The following is a 20023-nucleotide window of genomic DNA, read 5'->3' on the forward strand; positions in this document are numbered from 1 at the left end:
AAAGTAGCAGGTGTGAATGGCACCATCAACCACCAACATATGGTCCAACCAAAAGAAAAATGGTCTTGATCTGGATCTACTGAACTTTAACCATGTTTTGGTTCATCTGCAGAGTGAATTTTTTGTTTAGTTGATTCAGGTCTTAAACAATAATAGAAGAAAAAGAACAGGTGTTGTGCCAAGAAGAGTGTTGTAGGAAAACATATAGCAGTTAATTATTTTATCTTTCACCAGGAGGTACACTACCCAAAAGTTGCCTTTGAGAGCATTCATTCTGAGAATAGAAGAAGAAAAGGAAGTGGCGCTGTGCCGAAATCCAACTCCCCTTGGTTGTCAGGCATGTCACACAAAAGGGTTATAGAGGAATTCTGCAATTCTACGAACCAATTATTGAGTATCAATGAGTATCCACCTTATTCTGCGTAATGACAAGTAGGGGGCCATGTTTGTTTAATTGGTTTAGTTTAACATCCAAGAATACTGTGATTAGAGGATAAGTGTTCTAGAACAATGTGAACATAGAAGAGTGTTCAGGAACAATGAAAAGCTAGAGAATATTCTAAAAGAATGTGAATGTAGAAGAATGTCTAAGAACAGTAGGAATGAGAAAAAAGTTTTCTAGAACAGTGTGGATGTTGTAGAACATTCTAGAACATTGTGAATGTGAGAGAATATTGTAAAAAAAAAAGTGTGTACCTGTAGGTATACAAACAGTGTAAATGTAGAGAACAGCATAGAACAGTGTGTGTTTGAGAATATTCTAGAACAGTGTAAATGGAGGGGGGCATTCTAGAACAGTATTCTAGAGAAACAGTTGAGAACAACCTAGACCAGTGTTAATGGGAGAGAAAATGCTCTAGAACAGTGAAAATGGGAAAGAATGTTCTAGAACAGTGTTTATGGTTGAGAACATTCTATAACATAGTTAATGGGAGAGTGTTCTAGACCAGTGTAAATAGAGAAGAACATCTAAGAACACTGTGAGTGTGAGAATGTTCTAGAACAGTGTAAGTAATTGAGAACAGTCAAGAAAAACGCTACTGGGAGATAATGTTCTAGAACAGTGTAAGTAGTTGAAAACATTCTAGAACAGTGTGTATGTTATAAAATGTTTAAAACAGAACAAAAAATTAAGAACATTCTAGAACATTTTAAAAGGAGAGAATTCTAGAAACATTCTAAAACAGTGTGCATGTAATACAATGTTCAATACGAAACAAAAAGTGAAGAACATTCTGGAACCTTGCAAAAGGTAGATAATGTTCTAGAAGAGTGTTCTAGAATGTAAATTCACAATGTAAACGGAGGAGAACAGTCTAAGAACAATGTAAATAGTAGAAAATATTCTAAAACAATGGATATGGTTGATAACATTCTAGAAGTGTGCATGTTATAAAATGTTCAATACAAAACAAAAAGTGGAGAACATTCTGGAACCTTGTAAAAGGGAGAGAATGTTCTAGAAGAGTGTGAAAGTAATGGAGTGTTCTAGAACAATGCAAATGGAGAACATCTAAGAGCAGTGTGAGTGTGAGAATGTTCTGGAACAGGGTAAATAATATAGAATGTTTTAGACGAGTGTGTATGTAATAAAATGTTAATTAAAAATAAAACAAAAGGTGGACAAAATTCTAGAACAGCGTTAATAAAAGAATGTTCTAGGACACTGTAAATAGAGGAGAACATCCTAGAACAACATCTAAGAAAAGTGAAAAAAGTAGATACTATTCTAGAACAGTGGAAATGGTTGCTAAAATTCTAGAACAGTGTGCCAGTAATAAAATGTTTAGTGAAGAACATTCTAGAATGTGTTTGGAAGAGAGAATGTTCTAGAACAGTTTAAATGGATTAGAACATCTAAGAACAGTGTAAATGGTTAAGAGCATTTTAGAACAGTGTGCATGTAATAAAATGTTTGACACAAAACAAAAAGTGGAGAACATTCTGGAACCTTGCAAAAGGGAGATAGTGTTCTAGAAGAGAGTGAATGTTCTAGAAGAGTGTTCTAGTTTTAAAAGGAGAGAATTCTAGAAACATTTTAGAACACTGTGCATGTAATACATTGTTCAATACGAAACAAAAAGTGAAGAACATTCTGGAACCTTGCAAAAGGGAGATAATGTTCTAGAAGTGTGTTCTAGAATGTAAATTCACAATGTAAACGGAGGACAACAGTCTAAGAACAGCGTAAATAGTAGAAAATATTGTAGAACAGCGGATATGGTTGATAACATTCTAGAAGTGTGCATGTAATAATGTTCACTACAAAACAAAAAGTGGAGAACATTCTGGAACCTTGTAAAAGGGAGAGAATGTTCTAGAAGAGTGTGAAAGTAATTGAGTGTTCTAAAACAATGCAAATGGAGAACAATGCAAATGGAGAATGTTCTGGAACAGGGTAAATAATATAGAATGTTTTAGACGAGTGTGTATGTAATAAAATGTTAATTAAAAATAAAACAAAAGGTGGACAAAATTCTAGAACAACGTTAATAAAAGAATGTTCTAGGACAATGTAAATAGAGGAGAACATCCTAGAACAACATCTAAGAAAAGTGAAAAAAGTAGATACTATTCTAGAACAGTGGAAATGGTTGCTAAAATTCTAGAACAGTGTGCATGTAATAAAGTGTTTAGTGCAGAACAAAAAGTGAAGAACATTCTAGAATGTGTTCGGAAGAGAGAATGTTCTAGAACAGTTTAAATGGATTAGAACATCTAAGAACAGTGTAAATGGTTAAGAGCATTTTAGAACAGTGTGCATGTAATAAAATGTTTGACACAAAACAAAAAGTGGAGAACATTCTGGAACCTTGCAAAAGGGAGATAGTGTTCTAGATGAGAGTGAATGTTCTAGAAGAGTGTTCTAGAACAATGTAAATGGAGGAGAACATGTAAGAACATTGTGAGTGTCAGGATGTTCTAGGACAGTGGAAATGGTTAAGAACATTCTAGAATGTTCTTAAAGGGGAGAGACTGTTCTATCAATGTAACGGATTGTTCTACAACAATGTAGATGGTGGAGAACATTCTAGAACTGTGTGATCCAGAGAAAACATTATGGGGACTCTTAACAATCAGATACAGTGGAATGGTAATGGAAGCCCATTTGTTTGAAGACCAGTCCTCAGTTCTAGAACAGTGGAAATGGTTGCTAAAATTCTAGAACAGTGTGCATGTAATAAAGTGTTTAGTGCAGAACAAAAAGTGAAGAACATTCTAGAATGTGTTTGGAAGAGAGAATGTTCTAGAACAGTTTAAATGGATTAGAACATCTAAGAACAGTGTAAATGGTTAAGAGCATTTTAGAACAGTGTGCATGTAATAAAATGTTTGACACAAAACAAAAAGTGGAGAACATTCTGGAACCTTGCAAAAGGGAGATAGTGTTCTAGATGAGAGTGAATGTTCTAGATGAGTGTTCTAGAACAATGTAAATAGAGGAGAACATGTAAGAACAATGTGAGTGTGAGGATGTTCTAGAACAGTGGAAATGGTGGAGAACATTTTAGAACTGTGTGATCCAGAGAAAACATTATGGGGACTCTTAACAATCAGATACAGTGGAATGGTAATGGAAGCCCATTTGTTTGAAGACCAGTCCTCAGTTCTTTTTCTAAGCAATACATTCTCACGCATCCCAGGCTTTTGTTTTATATCTAGACCCTCTGGGGTTCTGAGAGAACAGTGTACGCTCCTGTGAATTTATGTGCAGACACTGAAGACACGCCTGTACCGAGTGCGGCCAATTCCCCGTCCTCCCAGTCCTCCACACAATGAAACCCAGCTGCACGCTCTACAGCAGGCTGTGGAAGGGTTTAAGCCTGAGCCTGCCAGCCCGAGATAAGCCCAGTGCTTCAGTCTGAAGGACGCTGGCAGCGTCTGACAGCCCAACTCCTCACACACAGCTTACAAACCTCCAGCAGCAGCAGCAGTGGCAGCAGCAGCGAGACCACTCCATCAGACACGTACAAACCCTCCAACATGACACCATAATCCAGCACACACTCATCTTCCTCCTTAACCTCCGCTTCCAGAGGAACACTGGTTTAAACCATGAGAGTCTGGCGCTGCTGAAGAAGGTTCAGATATACTGTACCTGCTGTACCTGCTGTACTGTAGCAACAGCACTATAACAATGAGAAGAAAACAGAAGCAGTGTTCTCTCAGAGGCATCTCACGATACGATATTATATCACAATACTATGATTCAGCAATATTCAATATATCACAATACAATTCTCTACGATACTTTACAGCATCTGTGTTACTGAAGAGGATAAAACACTCCTAAAAAGAAGCAAATAGATTTTTTTGGATTTGTCAGTTTTACAGAATTTAAGGTTTACCTTAAATGTGGAGCAATTAAGCAAAAACTTTAGTAAGTCTAATACGTCTACACCCTGCACAAGGCGCATTGCAATGCTCATTGCTATCTTACACCTGGCCAGCAGTCTATTTTCACTTTTTTCTGTCTGTGCGTTTAAATAGCAACGGTGCTTCTGAATATGTATCTACACTGTGACGGGCGTGGTGGTCTGAAAATCAGGTGTGTTCAGGTAAATTCGTGGCGTACTGCTATCTTGGCAGCGGAAAACATAGGTGCTCCACTGACCTTCATCGCTATCTTGGCAAAACAGGTGCACCAAGTGCAGCGAGTAGGTCAGTTTACTCTGCTGAGAAGTGTTGATCACGTGCAGGTAGCTGTGCTGTTAAAATAGCAATCCGCCAAAGATGAACAGAGCGCACCTGGCTCTTAAAGGGAATGATGAGCAAGTGACACATTGATTGGTTTATTTCATGTTACACCCAAACCGATTGTTATGATTAATTAATAGAATTAATACATTCCTATTGCCCATTTCGAACTGTGCAATCTATACTTTTTCAATCTGCCCTAAATCAAGCTGCCCTAAATCATGGCTGAAATAACAAAAAAGATGCAGAGCTTTTTTAATGAAAAAAAAACAAGTTTATATTCATAAAGTTTTAAGAGTTCAGAAATCAATATTTGGTGGAATAACCCTGGTTTTTAATCACAGTTGTTTTCATGCATCTTGACATTATGTTCTCCTCCACTAGTCTTACACACTGCTTTTGGATAACTTTATGCTGCTTTACGCCTGGTGCAAAAAGACAAGCATTTCAGTTTGGTTTGATGGCTTGTGATCATCCATCTTCCTCTTGATTATATTCCAGAGGTTTTCAATTTGGTAAAATCAAAGAAACTCATCATTTTTAAGTTCCACAGTGTATTTGTTACACAGACTTACGCAGTAGTAGCAGCTCCAGCCCGTGGTGGTGTGCGCCGTCTCCCTCATCTCCTGCAGAGCGTCGGCCCGCAGGTACCCGATCTCCCTCAGGCAGCCGTCGTGAAACACCCTGGTACACGTCCGGCACGGGAACAGGTCATCCGCCGTCCACACCTCACACACCTCACACATCTCATCATTCACCGGCTGTCAGAAGTAAAGAAAAGAAACTGTAGATCAATAACTAAAAACACTACAAATCGTAAGATCACCATTCTCAATACCAAGTGTGTGCTTTAGAGCGATATAAAGCAGAGGAAATTGGTTATCTAGAATGATGGAGATCTGTACAATGACCACAAAGCCACTATATATGGAAATGTTGCTCTGTTTTATGTAAAAAATTAACATTTCTGGCTACATTTGAAGTTGAATCAACTGTTTGTTTTGCCATCGGCAGTTTCTTTTCCATTGGTTTCTGGCACAATCTATTTGCATACTGGGTGTGTCAAACATTTTCTGACACTGGCCGTCAGTGTGTAGTCATCCCCCCCCTCCCCCCGGGATACCTTAGGTAAACTTGTAGATCATATATATTATGATTAACTGTTTGGCCTCTGTGTTGTATGCTGTAAGAACAAGCATAATTTTCTGAGCTATTCTCTCAGTACTGTTCTCTCTATAGCATTTTCTTTCTTCATCTTCTTTTCTATAAGTATTTAAAAAATATACTTGAATGAAATCAACGAGAAGACTAAATACTAAATATACAATACCTTGAAATTCAAAGTAGAATTATAATGCAAAGCAATTGATAAAACAAAAAAAATAATAATATTCTATATTTGTACTATATTTTGTGTTCTGGTTAAGTTGGCGGAAATTATATTATTATGCAATTCTGACTAAAATCAATGTAGTATTAAGTACTTGAGAAAAATAATTTTGTAAATAAAATATATAAATTCAGGAAAATCTTAATTTAAAACATATATGAGTATATACACGTACATTTGTTAAGTTCACTGTGCTTAAAAATTATATTACATGAACTTTTCTTTGTTTCTTAGGTTTTCAATTACAACAAAAGCATTAACCGCTAACCACAATAACCGCTAGCTGCAAGTAGGGCTTTGTCAAGACTAAGGAAAAGAGTCTTTGAGAATCGCGACCTCCAATCAAAAACCAAAATATTGGTCTATAAAGCAGTGGTGCTACCTACCCTCCTGTATGCGTCAGAAGCCTGGACCACATACAGTAGGCACTTAAAAGCACTTGAGACATATCATCAAAGATGTCTCCGTAAAATACTGAGGATTAGATGGGAGGACCGACGCACTAACACCAGCGTTTTGGAGGAGGCACATATCTCCACCATCACTGCCACCATTGCTCAAAACCAACTCAGGTGGGTTGGGCATGTTATTCGCATGCCTGACTCTCGCCTCCCAAAACAAGTTCTCTATTCTCAGCTAGCTGAAGGGAAACGGAAGCCTGGAGGCCAGAAAAAGAGATTTAAGGACAACATCAAAACCAATCTAAAAAAATTGCCACATAGAACTCAAATCTTGGGAAGACACTGCAAAAGACAGGGTGAGCTGGAGAAATCTTGTACAAAAGGGTGCTGCGCTGTATAACAATGACCTCTGCCGGGCTGCACAAGTCAAACACAGACTTAGAAAAGAGAGAGCAACATCCAAGCAGGCCAGACCCAAACCTACTACTGCTACTTTCCCTTGTCCATATTGTACAAGAATAATTGGGTCCAGAATCGGCCTCTACGCCCATCTGAAGACTCACAAGGATTAAGAAGGAGGATAGTCATACTCGATTACGAGTGACCGCTGATGATGATGATGACTAGCGCTAGCAGTTAGCTGCTAATGCTAATGCTGCTGCACCCAGCCATAGTGGAAATCTAAGCTTACTGTAAATAAACAGATGTGCTATATGGACCCAAATAAACAGTTTTCAGTAGAGAAAATGTTTTATATAAGAAATACAGTTTTACAGTGTTTACTTAACTTAGCTAAGTAGCTTAGCTCCACCCAGTGGAGAGACCAGCTGAATTAAAAGGAAAACATGGCGACACCTTTGTTCCTTACTAGTGTTGCATAATGGGCCTTATAATCCAGTGCGTTTTATGTAGGAAAAAAACAAACAAAACAGAAAATAGACGTTTATTGATAGTGCGCCTTATAATCCAGTGTGCTTTAAAATCCAGTGCACTTTATAATCCAGTGTGCCTTATATTGCGAAAATTTTATCATTGCAATCCAACACTTGAACCTGCTGCCTTCCTTTTTCAGACAGAAATATGCACCATGTCTGTATAGTAAGAGCAGTGTACACACTGCCTTCTCTGACCCTCATATGAACTTGTATTTCCATAATCAAACTTTCATAAACTCCATTAACCCTCCTGCTTTGGTGAGGTTTAAATATAGAGATATTCTCAGCTGAGCTACGCTGTGCTGGATCTGCTGCTGCTGCTCAGTTTAAGTTAGTAATTTCACGGCAGTGTGACTCTATACAGTCTGAGCTGGAGTACTGTACCATCTGTAATTGGGGCAATTTGTATTATTCTGATCATTTGCTTTAGAAATATTTTTAGAAATAGGCTAAAATATGAATAGAAGAGCCTGTACACTGTGTTTATGTGTCCAGATGTTTGTGGACACCCCTTCTAACTTCAGGTTGCACATGCACAGCTTATACTGTCCCTGCGGTACAATGGTAGAATAGTACTGCCAATAGAATAGGACTCTCTGGAGCTGAGTTGGGGAGTTGAGCATCATCCAACATCCTGACCACACTAACACTCTTCTCCCCAATCTGTTATTCAATGCACCTATTTATCTACTGATTTGTCTATCATTTTGATCTTCTCATCTACTTATTTATCTATTTCCGTCAATTTATCTATCAAGCAATCAGGTCCATCCATCCATCCATCCATCTATCCACCCAACCATCCATCCATCCATCCATTCACCATCCTTCCCACACTATCTATCTATCTATCTATCTATCTATCTATCTATCTATCTATCTATCTATCTATCTATCTATCTATCTATCTATCTATCTATCTATCTATCTATCTATCTAGCTTGGCTGTTACTCCAACAAAAATCAGTATAAACTCTTTTTCAATATTTTTTACATTTTTGTTGTAATATTTTATTCATATTTTCCACAGAATTAATCCACAGAAAGAATCTGTTAATCAATGCACATATTTATCTACTGACTCGTCTATAATTTTGATCTTTTCGTGTACTTATTTATCTATTTCCACCATCCTTCCCACCCTATCTATCTATCTATCTATCCATCCATCCATCCATCCATATGTCTGTCTGTCTGAACATATCTTTACGATTATGAAAAAATATATTGCCTCCAACAGCATTCCAAATCTACAGATTATTATATCAGTCTGTATTTTATATTACAGGCTGTGATAAAGTAATGAATGAATCTTTTATTGATGTATTTTGTTTTACTGGTTTATGATCTGTATACTATGTTTGGTTGATACCGGGTCTGCTCTGAATAAAATGACAGATCACCGCATTACAACACGCCTATGCATTTTTCATATCTTCACTAATTGGCATTTAATATGTATATCTTCCGTCGTCTCTGCAGTCAGATGTAATAAATAATAAACAGTGCGAGATCAGGCTGATCAAAGGCCTGCCACCATTATCCCGGGCCTCGTCCCCGGAGCACGCTCAGCTGCAGCGTTTAGCCTGTAAAATAAACTCACTGCTACTTGTGTAATGGCTGCTTATATTATTTTATGCTCTTCATGCCAGAACTGGCTGACCTCATTAATGTCAGCTTAATCAGCATTCCAATTAGCCTCCCACAAAACAGCCAACATTTCTCATTCTGCCCTAATCCTGACACTCGCTGTACTGCTGTCAAACAGTGTGTGACTGGATTTCAGATGCCTTATCGTTTAATCCTGCCTGCAATATACAATAAATAATAACTATTCACCCGGCGTCTCGTCACGTCAGTGCAGACAGAGTAAACATATCAGTCATTAAACCTTTAAAAACTCTCCTAAAAAAGGGTAAGAGGAAGTTGAACATTATGTCTAAACTTTATAATTAGTGAATTACCTTCTTTAAAGGACCAGAATCCTGTTATTTGTTTTTATTTGTTACTTAGAGTAATACTACTTGTTACATTGTTATAATTTTACAGAAAATGGTCATGATTAAATTATTTTTGTGTCATTATTATAGGCTACTATAGGTTTTTGTTACTGTTCAGATAACATGGTCATGCTTAACAAGAAGGTTTTGTTCATGGGCTCCAGGTTGATTCCACATATAAATAAAGAGAGAGAGACAGGGGAGGTATGTAAACAAAAGCTCACCAGAGAAGCTTTTTACTTATTTATTTTTTTCATTACGTTCATTATAGTTCAAACTACCTCAATTTATTTACCTTTAATTTATGCTATTAAAACAGTCAGGGTGGAGCAGCTATTAACAGTCAGGGTGGAGCAGGAAGAAAACGTATAGTTTGAAATGTCAAGACTAAAATACAATAATATTTATATATCTTCAATAACACAATCAGGAATGCTGAGATTTTAAAGAAAATGTATTAATTAATACACATAAACCACAAGGTTTTATATTAATTGTTAAGAACCCACACCTCTTCTGACTTTTACTGTTCTTACTCTATAAGTACACAGTACTTACTCACTAAGTACTCAGAAACAACAGGGAGAGGCGGGGCTGTATTACGTAGTGTACACTAGTGATTTACTGTTCTTACCCTGTAACTACACAGTACTTACCCTCTAAAACACGGGCTGTGTTACAAAGCGTTATAAAGCGGTTATTTTTTAAGACAGTAGAGTCTAAGGATCATATTTTCTCCCTCCCTCAGGCTCGGCCACTAAAGCAGGGCAGGATCAGACTCTAAATGTGGGTCTGAAAGACGTTCCTCCCACTCTGGGTTGATCCGGCTGCCTGAAACGGTCACAGTCACCTTGATTCTCGCCGAATCATCCTCACTGCCAGAGTCCTGAGATCCTGTTTGTCCCAGAACGGCGGCCCACCTTCACTGAGGTGAGAAGTGTCAGCCTGCCGATGTAATTACCCCCGATTCCCCCTGAGCCCTGAACCAGACCGAGTCCTAAATAGAACAGACGGCCAACTAACTCTTCTAACTCTCAGTTTTAGCACTTTTAACTTTTAATTTAAACAGGCAGAGAGACTAGCTCTGGAAAAAATAAGAGACGACTTAAAAAATGCTTCAAAGAGTTTCTTTACTTTTACCAAATTGAAAACCTCTGGAATATAATCAAGAGGAAGATGAATGATCACAAGCCATCAAACCAAACTGAACTGCTTGAATTTTTGCACCAGGAGTAAAGCAGCATAAAGTTATCCAAAAGCAGTGTGGAAGACTGGTGGAGGAGAACATGATGCCAAGATGCACAAAAACTGCGATTAAAAAAGAGGGTTATTCCACCAAATATTGATTTCTGAACTCTTAAAACTTGTCTAAATGCCAATATTTTTTTTTCAAACATATACCTATAAATAGCAAAATCAGAGAAACTGATTCAGAAACTGAAGTGATCTCTCTTATTTTTTTCCAGAGCTGTATAGGCAGGAAAAGTATTTCTTGCTCGTCTCAAAATGTACAAAAGGCATGTACTAATTCTCTTAAATAATCAGAGGAAACTGACCTGCTCATTCACGCTCGTTTATCCTGTTTTTTTGTTGATGTAAATGTTGGGTTTGTGCACTGTGTTCACAATGTGTTCATGTGTGCGGAACAAGTGGGGGTGTATGTGAGTTGAGGATGCGCTTGTGTTGACAATTCACTGCCATGGCAGCAATGAACGTCTGAGTGTTGATGTCTGTCTAGGTTGTGGTGCACCTGTGTTTTGCATTGGCAAAATATTCCTAAAGACACCTCGGTTCCAGTCCACCACGCCCATCAGTGTAGATATAGTCACACGCACTGTAATGCATGTGTAATGCTGCAACATGTCTTAGTACATATCAGCATTGTAAAGAGTTGTAGAGGTTCCTAATGGAGATTCACAAAGCTCCAATATTAATATTCTCATACAGTTCCTGCAGATTGTGGGGTTTGGTTGGGAGCGTTGATAGTGTGTTTAATAGCATTCTGCACATTTTTAATCAGGAATAAGTCTATTGGTGATGCAACTGGACAAGATATAGCATCTTCTAGTGTCTTCAAGGCTTAAAGCTCTTGATGCATCAGCAGTTTGTGGACGAGCATTGTCCTGCTGAAGTAGCACACCAGAGTGTGCATTCAGAAAAGGTACCACCATTGGTTGCAAGACCTGATTAACATAACGCTAGGCTTTCAAAGTGCCTGTAATGAAAGGTGAATAAATGAACAACTCTACGTATGGAGGCTATCAGTGATTAGCATTTTTGTAGACGTGGTTTAGAGTGTTAGTGAGGTGGGTTTTTACATTTTTTGGACTAAAATAAAAATCTAACTCTAACAGTCCCAGCTCCCTCTAGACAATACAATACAACACCTGGTATTTTTACACTTCTGTACTTACGACTGTACTTTTGTGCAACCTGTTTCATAACCACCCTCCCAGTGAAGGAGTGCAGGGCGAGGAGCCCCTCGCTCGCTCCCGTTTCCACAGAGAGCTCGGCTGAGTAAACAAAGCCTCAGTGTGGAGGGTTCTCAACCAGCAGCGCACGGTCAGCCTCACTGACCCGTATTAATCAGCCGGACGCTAGCACAACTCGCCCACTTTTATCTCTCTCTCTATCTGTCCTCTTTCTTTCTCTCTTCTCTCAGTTCATCTCTTGTTTCTGCCTCTTCTTCAGGATTAGGAGTTAAATATAGATATTATATGTTTATTATAAGAGCTAATTCATGGAGAGACAAGATATTTCCTGTAAGAAAATGACAGTCCAAAACGAATGGAGGTAAACGACTAGCTATATCTGTCCATTTTTCTTTTATGTCTCTTATCTACTCTCTCCCTTGTTCTATAGGTTCTCTGCCTCCCTCCCTCCCTTCCTCCTTTTCATTCACTCTCTCTGTCCCTTTCCCTCTCGCTGTTCTCACCTTTATCTCTCCTAGTGTGTCTCTTCCTCTTCTCGCTATCCTTCCTACTCTATATTCATTCTCTCCTTCATCTCTCTGCCCACATCTTTCCCTTTTCCACACTGTTCTCACTATATTTTGTTTATATCTCTCCCGTTAGTGACCTTTATCTCTCCACCCATCTTTATCTCTCACTCTTTCTCACACCTACTGACACACATCTCATCCTCTCTGTCCCTTGTTTTATATTCTTTATCCCTCTTATATATTCTTCATTTCTCTCACTCTACTACTCTCTCTCTCTTACCCTCTCACATCCACTGTCTCTTCCCTTTCCTCCTTCCATTTTCTCTCTCATCTCTTACCTTTATCTCTCCACCCATCTTTGTCTTTCGCTCTTCCTTACACACACTGTCAATGTCTCTCACTCTCAATCTCTCTCTGTCTCTCTCGCTTTCTGTTTCTCGCTTCTCTCTCTCTCGCTTCTCTCTCTCACTTCTCTCTCGCTTCTCAATCTCTCTTGCGCTTTCTCATCTTCTCTATCCCTTGTTCTATATTCTTCATGTATTTCTCTCTCTCTCTCCCTCTTCCTTTCTCTCTCTAATCACTCTGTCACTATCTCGCTTCTCTCTCTCTCTCATTTTCTCAGCCTCTCTGTCCCTTGTTCTATATTCTTTATCTATCTATCTCTCTCTCTCTTTCTTTCACACAAACATTTTGTTCTATATAATCTTTATCTCTCTATCTATCTCTATCTTTATCTTTATCTATCTCTCACTCTATTTTTCTCTCACTCGCTATCTCTCGCACCCTGTCCCTCTCTCTCTTTGTTTTTCACACACACTTTCGCGCATCCTCCTTATTCTGTCCCTTGTTCTGTATATTCTTTATCTCTCTCTCTTTCTCTCTCATACACACTCTCTCTATCTCTCTCTGTCTCTCTTTCTCTTCCACACTCTTTCTCTCTCTTACACACTCTCTCCTTTCTCTCTCTCTCTCTCTTTCTCTCTCATACACACTCTCTCCTCTCTCTCTCTCTCTCTCTCTTTCTCTCAGTCTGGGCTTCTGTACAGGTTCTGCCCACGAGCTGCTTGGAAATAAACAGCAGGAGATAAAAGTCACCAGTATCTCCTGAAGGAGCAGAACTTCCCCTATACTACACACACACACACAAACACACCCTCTCTCTCTCTAAACAGGTCTGGGATCAGTGTGTGTGTGTGATGGCGAGCAGGTCTGGTCTGGGTGTGATATGAATCACGGCTCCTGAGCGCTGCCCGGTCGGAGGAGCGGTGCGCCGGGTGGCATTTACTCAGGTTAAGAGAGGGATGAGTCTGACAGGAGTGTGAAAAGGAGGATGAGCAGGATCTCGGGTGGTTGCCATGGCAGCCCATCTGTGCAAGTGGCTTTGTTTAGAGTGTGAATTCTGAGCGTTTGTTGGTCTGCTGTTTATTTTATAATTACTGCTGTTTAGGCTTCATTAGACTGACCCCAGAACATTTATGTAATTTTAATTGCATTTATTTATTCATTCGTTCATTTATTCGTTCAATAATGAGGATTTTTAGTGAAATAACACTTTCAAACATTAAGGCGAGTGAAAGTTTTGTAAACGTCTGGCTCTGTATCTTCATAATTAATGGAGAGCACAGACCTAAAAGGACCCATATTATTTTATGTTGACGTTATTTAGTTGAAGCTCCACCTAGTGTGGGTTCAAAATCTAAAAATAGTACCTGTAGGTATGACCTCAAATCATTCAATTTAATATTTTACCTTGATTATGAACAATTATATGAGATGCTTGATTTATTTTAGTGTTTATTTTAGTATATATATATATATCCTTTTTCTGTGCAACAGATGTAACTTTTGCTCTTTCTTTCTTGGGGCCGTCCTAATGAGAGCCAGTTTCATCATAACATTTCCTCAAACATTTCACAATTTTTACAACTGATGCTCTCAAAAGAAATTGAAGTAATTAACTCTTGATGAGTTCAGCACAGCTGTTAACTGAAAGCCTGAATTCCAGGTGACTCTACCTCATAAAGCTGACTGAGAAAATCCAGCCAAGGTGTGTTATTTTTTTTTTTTTGGTAAACTAACAAATATCACTATCATAGCCCTTTACAGCTTCTGTCACTTGAACATGCTTGAACGTGATATTTATCATCTGTCTCTACTGACATTCTATTAAACATGAGGCTGGAGGGGGGTTAAAAACATTGATTAGAGGTTTTAAATGTTAAATGTTGGTTTTAACCCCACTAAAAAAAGTCAATACATTTTCATGATTCAACATTATCTGTCTTTTTCTTCAAATAAACAGTTTATGTTTTGGTGCCTTTAAGATTGTATTGTGCATAATTAAATTATGATAATGAATGATTATGAATTAATTAAATAATCTGATTGGCTGCAGTTTGTTGGAATTGATTTAGAAAGCGCTCCAAGCTGAAACACTCCTTATAACTTCAGACTGTATGGTCCTGTTTATCATATTCTCACATTTTTATGAGAAAAATGGTGTCAAACTGTTGAGTGCATGTTGGGTGCCCTCCTTCAGAAAGCAGTTTGAAGCTGAAACACTCTGTATAACTTCATTGTGAGTGGGCGGAGCCCACATTTTTCCAGGATATACAGTATAAGCTCTTTAATTTGATTGTTTTATATTCCTACCTGCTCTCTCTGGTCCAGCTCTATCTGTACCGGCTGGTCGTCGTTCGGTTGTCTTTTCGGCCGAACGAACGCAGGGGGCGTGAGCTGATGGGCTTTTTTTAAATCCTCAGGCTCCACCCCTTTTCCGTCGCGGAGGCGGCCCCAGGCCTCCTGATTGGCTTTGTTCTCCTCTCTGGGCGGGGCTGATGTGGACTGGGCAAATGAAGGCCCGGGTTTACCCTCCTCTGCTTTACGTCCGGAGTCTTCAGACTCCGGCTGATCTGGAGCCTCGTCTCCGGCATTTTCAGCACCGTTTTGGGTGGAGCTAGGCTGGTTCTTTAGACCCTCGCGGAAAGCTGAGACCACCACACTGCACTTCTGCACTTTCTCCACCTGCTGCTTCTTGGACATCAGAACACCCATGACTGCAGAAAGAGAGAGAAATACAGAATAAGAGAGAACAAATGGGGATGATTTGAATTGAGTGATATGAATCAGAATCAGCAGAAAATCCTGTTTTATCTGAGCTTCATGCCCATGGTGCCAGCCTGTTAACTGGGAAAGAACAGTGCTGGAAATAGAGCTGGATGATTGAATTTTGAAGGAGCTAATCTTTAGCACTTGGACGTCGAGAGCTGGAGGAAGTGCTAGAAGTCCTGGGTCAGCAAAAATCTAATTTTCACAGTTTCCCACCATCCCAAAATGTAGTTTTCCAGTTATCTGGCCATGACTTGCTTGGTGCTTCTTTAGTTTTGCTCTGAAGCTACAAATCTAATGGAAACTATATATGGCTCAAAAGCATCTCCATTCATGAGTCTGTAGGTAGAAGTATATTATAGATAGTAGGGTTTAATAAAATACTTCTGTATTTCTGTAGAAGTTGAAGAAGTATCAACTTAAGCTTTTTACTATTTAAGTAAAAGATTGCAGTATAAGTACTGGTTTCAAAACTACTGAAAAATATAAAAGTTAAAGTAATTCAAGAGGAAAAAATAAAGCCATGAAGAACTAAAGCTTAGGTCGCACCACAGAGTCTTATTGTGCACTACCCCATCATGAAATCCCATCATTTATTTTCACCTTACTGTCTCACCTAAACCTCAACCTGGTTCTTTACTCTCTGAAGAAAAACTATCCAATATCCATGGCTGATTGGCTCCTATTCTGTAACATTAATAAGCTGACATACATGAAGAACCTCCAAAGATGAACATTTTAAAATAAGGAAACCCCATTGAATATAAGGTGTATCTAAACGTTTGCCTGGTACTATACATTGTAGTTTAAGTTGCACAGTAGTAGCAGCCGTACTTTTGTCTATTTTTCAGACACCAGCGAGCCCGACAGTGTTTGAAGCCACAAAAGCGAGTCTATTAGAGATGACTTGTTTCAGAGAGATGTGTAGGTACAAAAGCATATGCGACCAAAAGGACACCAGACAGCGTGAAGCGAAAAAGATTAGATAAAGTCAGACGAGGAGTAAAAATAAAAGCTTCACACCACAGATCACATCAAAGAAAGACAAGGACAGTGTGTACGGCTTAGAAGAGTAGTTTATATGGGAGAACAGTGTAAAAGCAGGGGTAATGAGGCTTGGATTGGATGTATGGGTGTACAGTACAAGCACAAATCTTGGAAACACCTGAGCAAACACCTATCTAAAATAAGTAGATTAAATAGATGACATCGATTTTATTCCTGTATTCAAAGCTCTTGAGATGACAGCAGTGTGTGGATGAGCATTGTCCTGTTGGAATAGTAGTTCAGCAGTCTAAACCGCTGCCACTATGTTTGGAATGAGATCGCTGGTTCATATCCTGATCATGCAGCTTGCCATCAGCTGCCAGAGCTCTGAGAGAGCACAATTAGCCTTGCTCTCTCTGGGTGGGTACAGTAGATGGTGCTACTGTACCCCTCATCGCTCCTAGATGTTGTGATGTGGATCAGCACAAGGCTGCGTCTGTGAGCTGATGTATCAGAACCGAGTCGCTGCGCTTTCCTCCGAGCGTTAGCGCTGTGATGCTACTCGACAATGCTGCAGCTATCAGCAGCAGCTCAAAAAGAGGCGGAGTCTGACTTCACATGTGTCAGAGAAGGCGTGTGCTAGTCTTCACCCTCTGTGTGATGGGGCATATACAGCTGAGAAGCAGCTGAATTGATGGGAAAATCTAAATCTAAATTGTGAGAAAAATGGGAAATTTTAGAAATAAAAAAGTAATAATTCATTTTAAAAAGTTCATTACAGGCAGTTTGACCGCTCAATGTTCTGATGATGAGGTCCTGTAACCAGTAGCGTACCACCATTTCTGAAAAACACACACTCTGGTGGATCTGATGGATTATCACAGGAGTCCATTAGGAGCCATTAGGAAAATTGCAATGCAACTTTTGTTCCAGGTCATTTTACAGATTTTAATACACATACTCCTCAAACATCCCAGCTACTATTACACAATTCATCAGATCTGTCAAATTTTCCTATTTTCAAGTTTTTTGTTTTTAATTATCTAAAGGAACAGCTTCCCACTCACTGCTGTTCAGAGACCGTCCATTCTCCACACATTTCCCACTACAGTCCCACAGATTCTCTACGGGCCTAAAATCTAGTCATTCTGGCCATCAGGTCAGTAATTGAATTTCTTTCTCCTCCTCCTCCTCCTCCTCCTCCTCCTCAGACCACTACTTTTTACTTATCACTTTACCAACAGTGTATCATATACCATTCCCACAGTATATACAATATAATAATTCTATAATAAACGTTCTATGTGTTTTATAGTATAATACTAAAGTATACATTCTGAATCATATTCAGAATCTGATTTTGCTATTTACAGGTTTATGTTTGAGTAAAATGAACGTTTTGTTTTATTCTATAAACCACAGACAACATTTCTCCCAAATTCCAAATAAAAATATTGTCATTTAGAGCATTTATTTGCAGAAAATGAGAAATGGCTGAAATAACAAAAAAGATGTGGAGCTTTCAGACCTCAAATAATGCAAAGAAGTTCATATTTATAAAGTTTTAAGAGTTCAGAAATCAATATTTGGTGGAATAACAGTTTTCATGCATCTTGGCATCATGTTCTCCTCCACCAGTCTTACACTCTGCTTTTGGATAACTTTATGCCTTTTCTCCTGGTGCAGAAATTCAAGCAGTACAGTTTGGTTTGATGGCTTGTGATCATCCATCTTCCTCTTGATTACATTCTAGCTATTTTCAAATTGGTAAAATCAAAGAAACTCATCATTCTTAAGTGTTCTTTTACTTTTTTCCAGAGCTGTATGTGCATATATATCCTCCAGTCCATGTCTTTTGGGTTCTGGTCATGTGATTGGTCTCAGTAAGCTCAGTGTCTGTGCTGAAGAGCCATCATCATGGCCCGTTTCAATCAGAACGATCTCAGAAGCCCCTGATTCTGCTCTGCAGATTTCTGCTTGGCCTGGTTCTCGGGTTCTCCTGCGCTGGAGTCGTAATTGCGCCGCTCTCGCTGCAGCTGCACAATCTGAATCAGTTAAATGAGCTATCTGTGGGAAACTCCAGCTGAATAGGATGCTCATCTGTCTGCCTCCCAGTTTCCTGTGAACAAAACACATAAACCAGCACGGCTGCTGAGCAAGCCGGACCCCTATTTATCCTGGTGGGGGCGTAAAAATCAGCTGCATTTATTCAGGAATGTTAGAACTGATGGAAATCTGTTATAATATGTAAAGTATGAGCTCATTTTTGTCTTATAAAGACCTAAAACATAAAAAAACTAAGGGCCCTATTTTAGCGATTTATAGCGCACGGGACAAAAAAAATCCAGCTTGAAATGAGCAAAAGGCTTTTTTTCCCATACTTAGTGTAAATGTATATGTGTTATATAATTAAAAAAATTAAAAGCTCTATTTGTAACTTCCTTGTACTTGTATTTTAAGTGATTTAATCTACTAAAAATGTCTTATTGTATTGGCATAATATAATAATTTTGCTCAATTCAAGAAACACCAGATACCCGCTAATGGATTAAATTCTTAAAAACAAGGGAAAAAATACATTTTATAAACTAGAGGATAATTTGCTATAGTGTTTTTAGTTGCTATGGTTGCTACAGAGCTGCTAGATGGTTTCTGAGTGCTTGTTATTGCATCCCAGTTGTTTTGTTTAATGTTAAATCTACAATGCTAATGTTAATGAAAATGAAACACTGTGTATGTTGTTGTGTTGTGTATTGGTTGCCAGGGCGTTTAAAGGTTGTCCTTATAGCCAGTTGCTGTTGTGTATAAGGCGGTTGCTCAGGTGTTACCAAGATTTTTTCTTGAACTATTTTCTTGTCAATTTGTCCAAGCATGAGACCCTTTAACACACCATGAGTGTGTAGTAGTAATCAGAAACAAAAGAGAAAATGATAGGTGGTTGCTATAGTGCTGCTACATGGTTGTTATTGTATCCCAGTTGGTTGGTATGGTGTTAAATCTACAAAGCTAGTGTTAATGAAATTAAACACTATGTAGGTTTGTCCTTTTCCAAGCCAGGAAAGAACCCGCCATGTGCTCAAGAGTGTGATATGGTAGCAAAAAGAAAAAAAGTAAAGTTTGAAAGAATAAAATGACGACAGTAAAGCATCTGCCATCCATGGAAGCCTATCTTGCCCATTTTCACAATCCAGTTTTCCTTTTTAATACAGCTTTTCTCTCCAATCAGCTCTGTTATCTGCACAGTTTCCTGAGAAGCGCTGGTTCTGCGGTCAGCTTTAATTACCGGCGGAGATGTGAAAGCACTCTGGAGCCTCAGATCCTCACCCAGTCTACATGTGTGTGAGACAGAGCCGGCTGCAGTAATTAATGCAGGTCCTGTGGTGAAGCTTTCCTCTGAAACACACACACACACACTCACACTCACACAAACTAGTCCTCATCATCGGCCAGCGGACAGACGGCTGTCTGGCTTCTCAGACGGACAAAAGGGAGCAGCGCTGTGATCTGGAGTCCCCGCCTGCCGCTGCTGTCTCCCCGTATTTATGAATTAATATGTTTGATTT

General features: G+C 38.9%; 1 protein-coding gene across 2 annotated transcripts in view; it reads right to left on the reverse strand.

Annotated features, from left to right (window-relative positions):
- The window catches only part of phf24 (PHD finger protein 24), a 64512-nt gene that overhangs the window by 21680 nt on the left and 22809 nt on the right, over positions 1–20023 (reverse strand). For both annotated transcript variants that reach the window (XM_022681113.2, XM_022681114.2), the window contains exons 2-3: positions 15018–15421; positions 5274–5459 (exon numbers count right to left, since the gene is read on the reverse strand). In XM_022681113.2, coding sequence (XP_022536834.2) covers positions 5274–5459; positions 15018–15419 — 588 coding nt within the window. In that variant the 5' untranslated portion in view covers positions 15420–15421. The remainder of the gene's footprint in view (positions 1–5273; positions 5460–15017; positions 15422–20023) is intronic.

The sequence above is a fragment of the Astyanax mexicanus genome, chromosome 20 (genome assembly GCF_023375975.1).
Source record: "Astyanax mexicanus isolate ESR-SI-001 chromosome 20, AstMex3_surface, whole genome shotgun sequence".
Lineage (NCBI taxonomy): Eukaryota > Metazoa > Chordata > Actinopteri > Characiformes > Acestrorhamphidae > Astyanax > Astyanax mexicanus.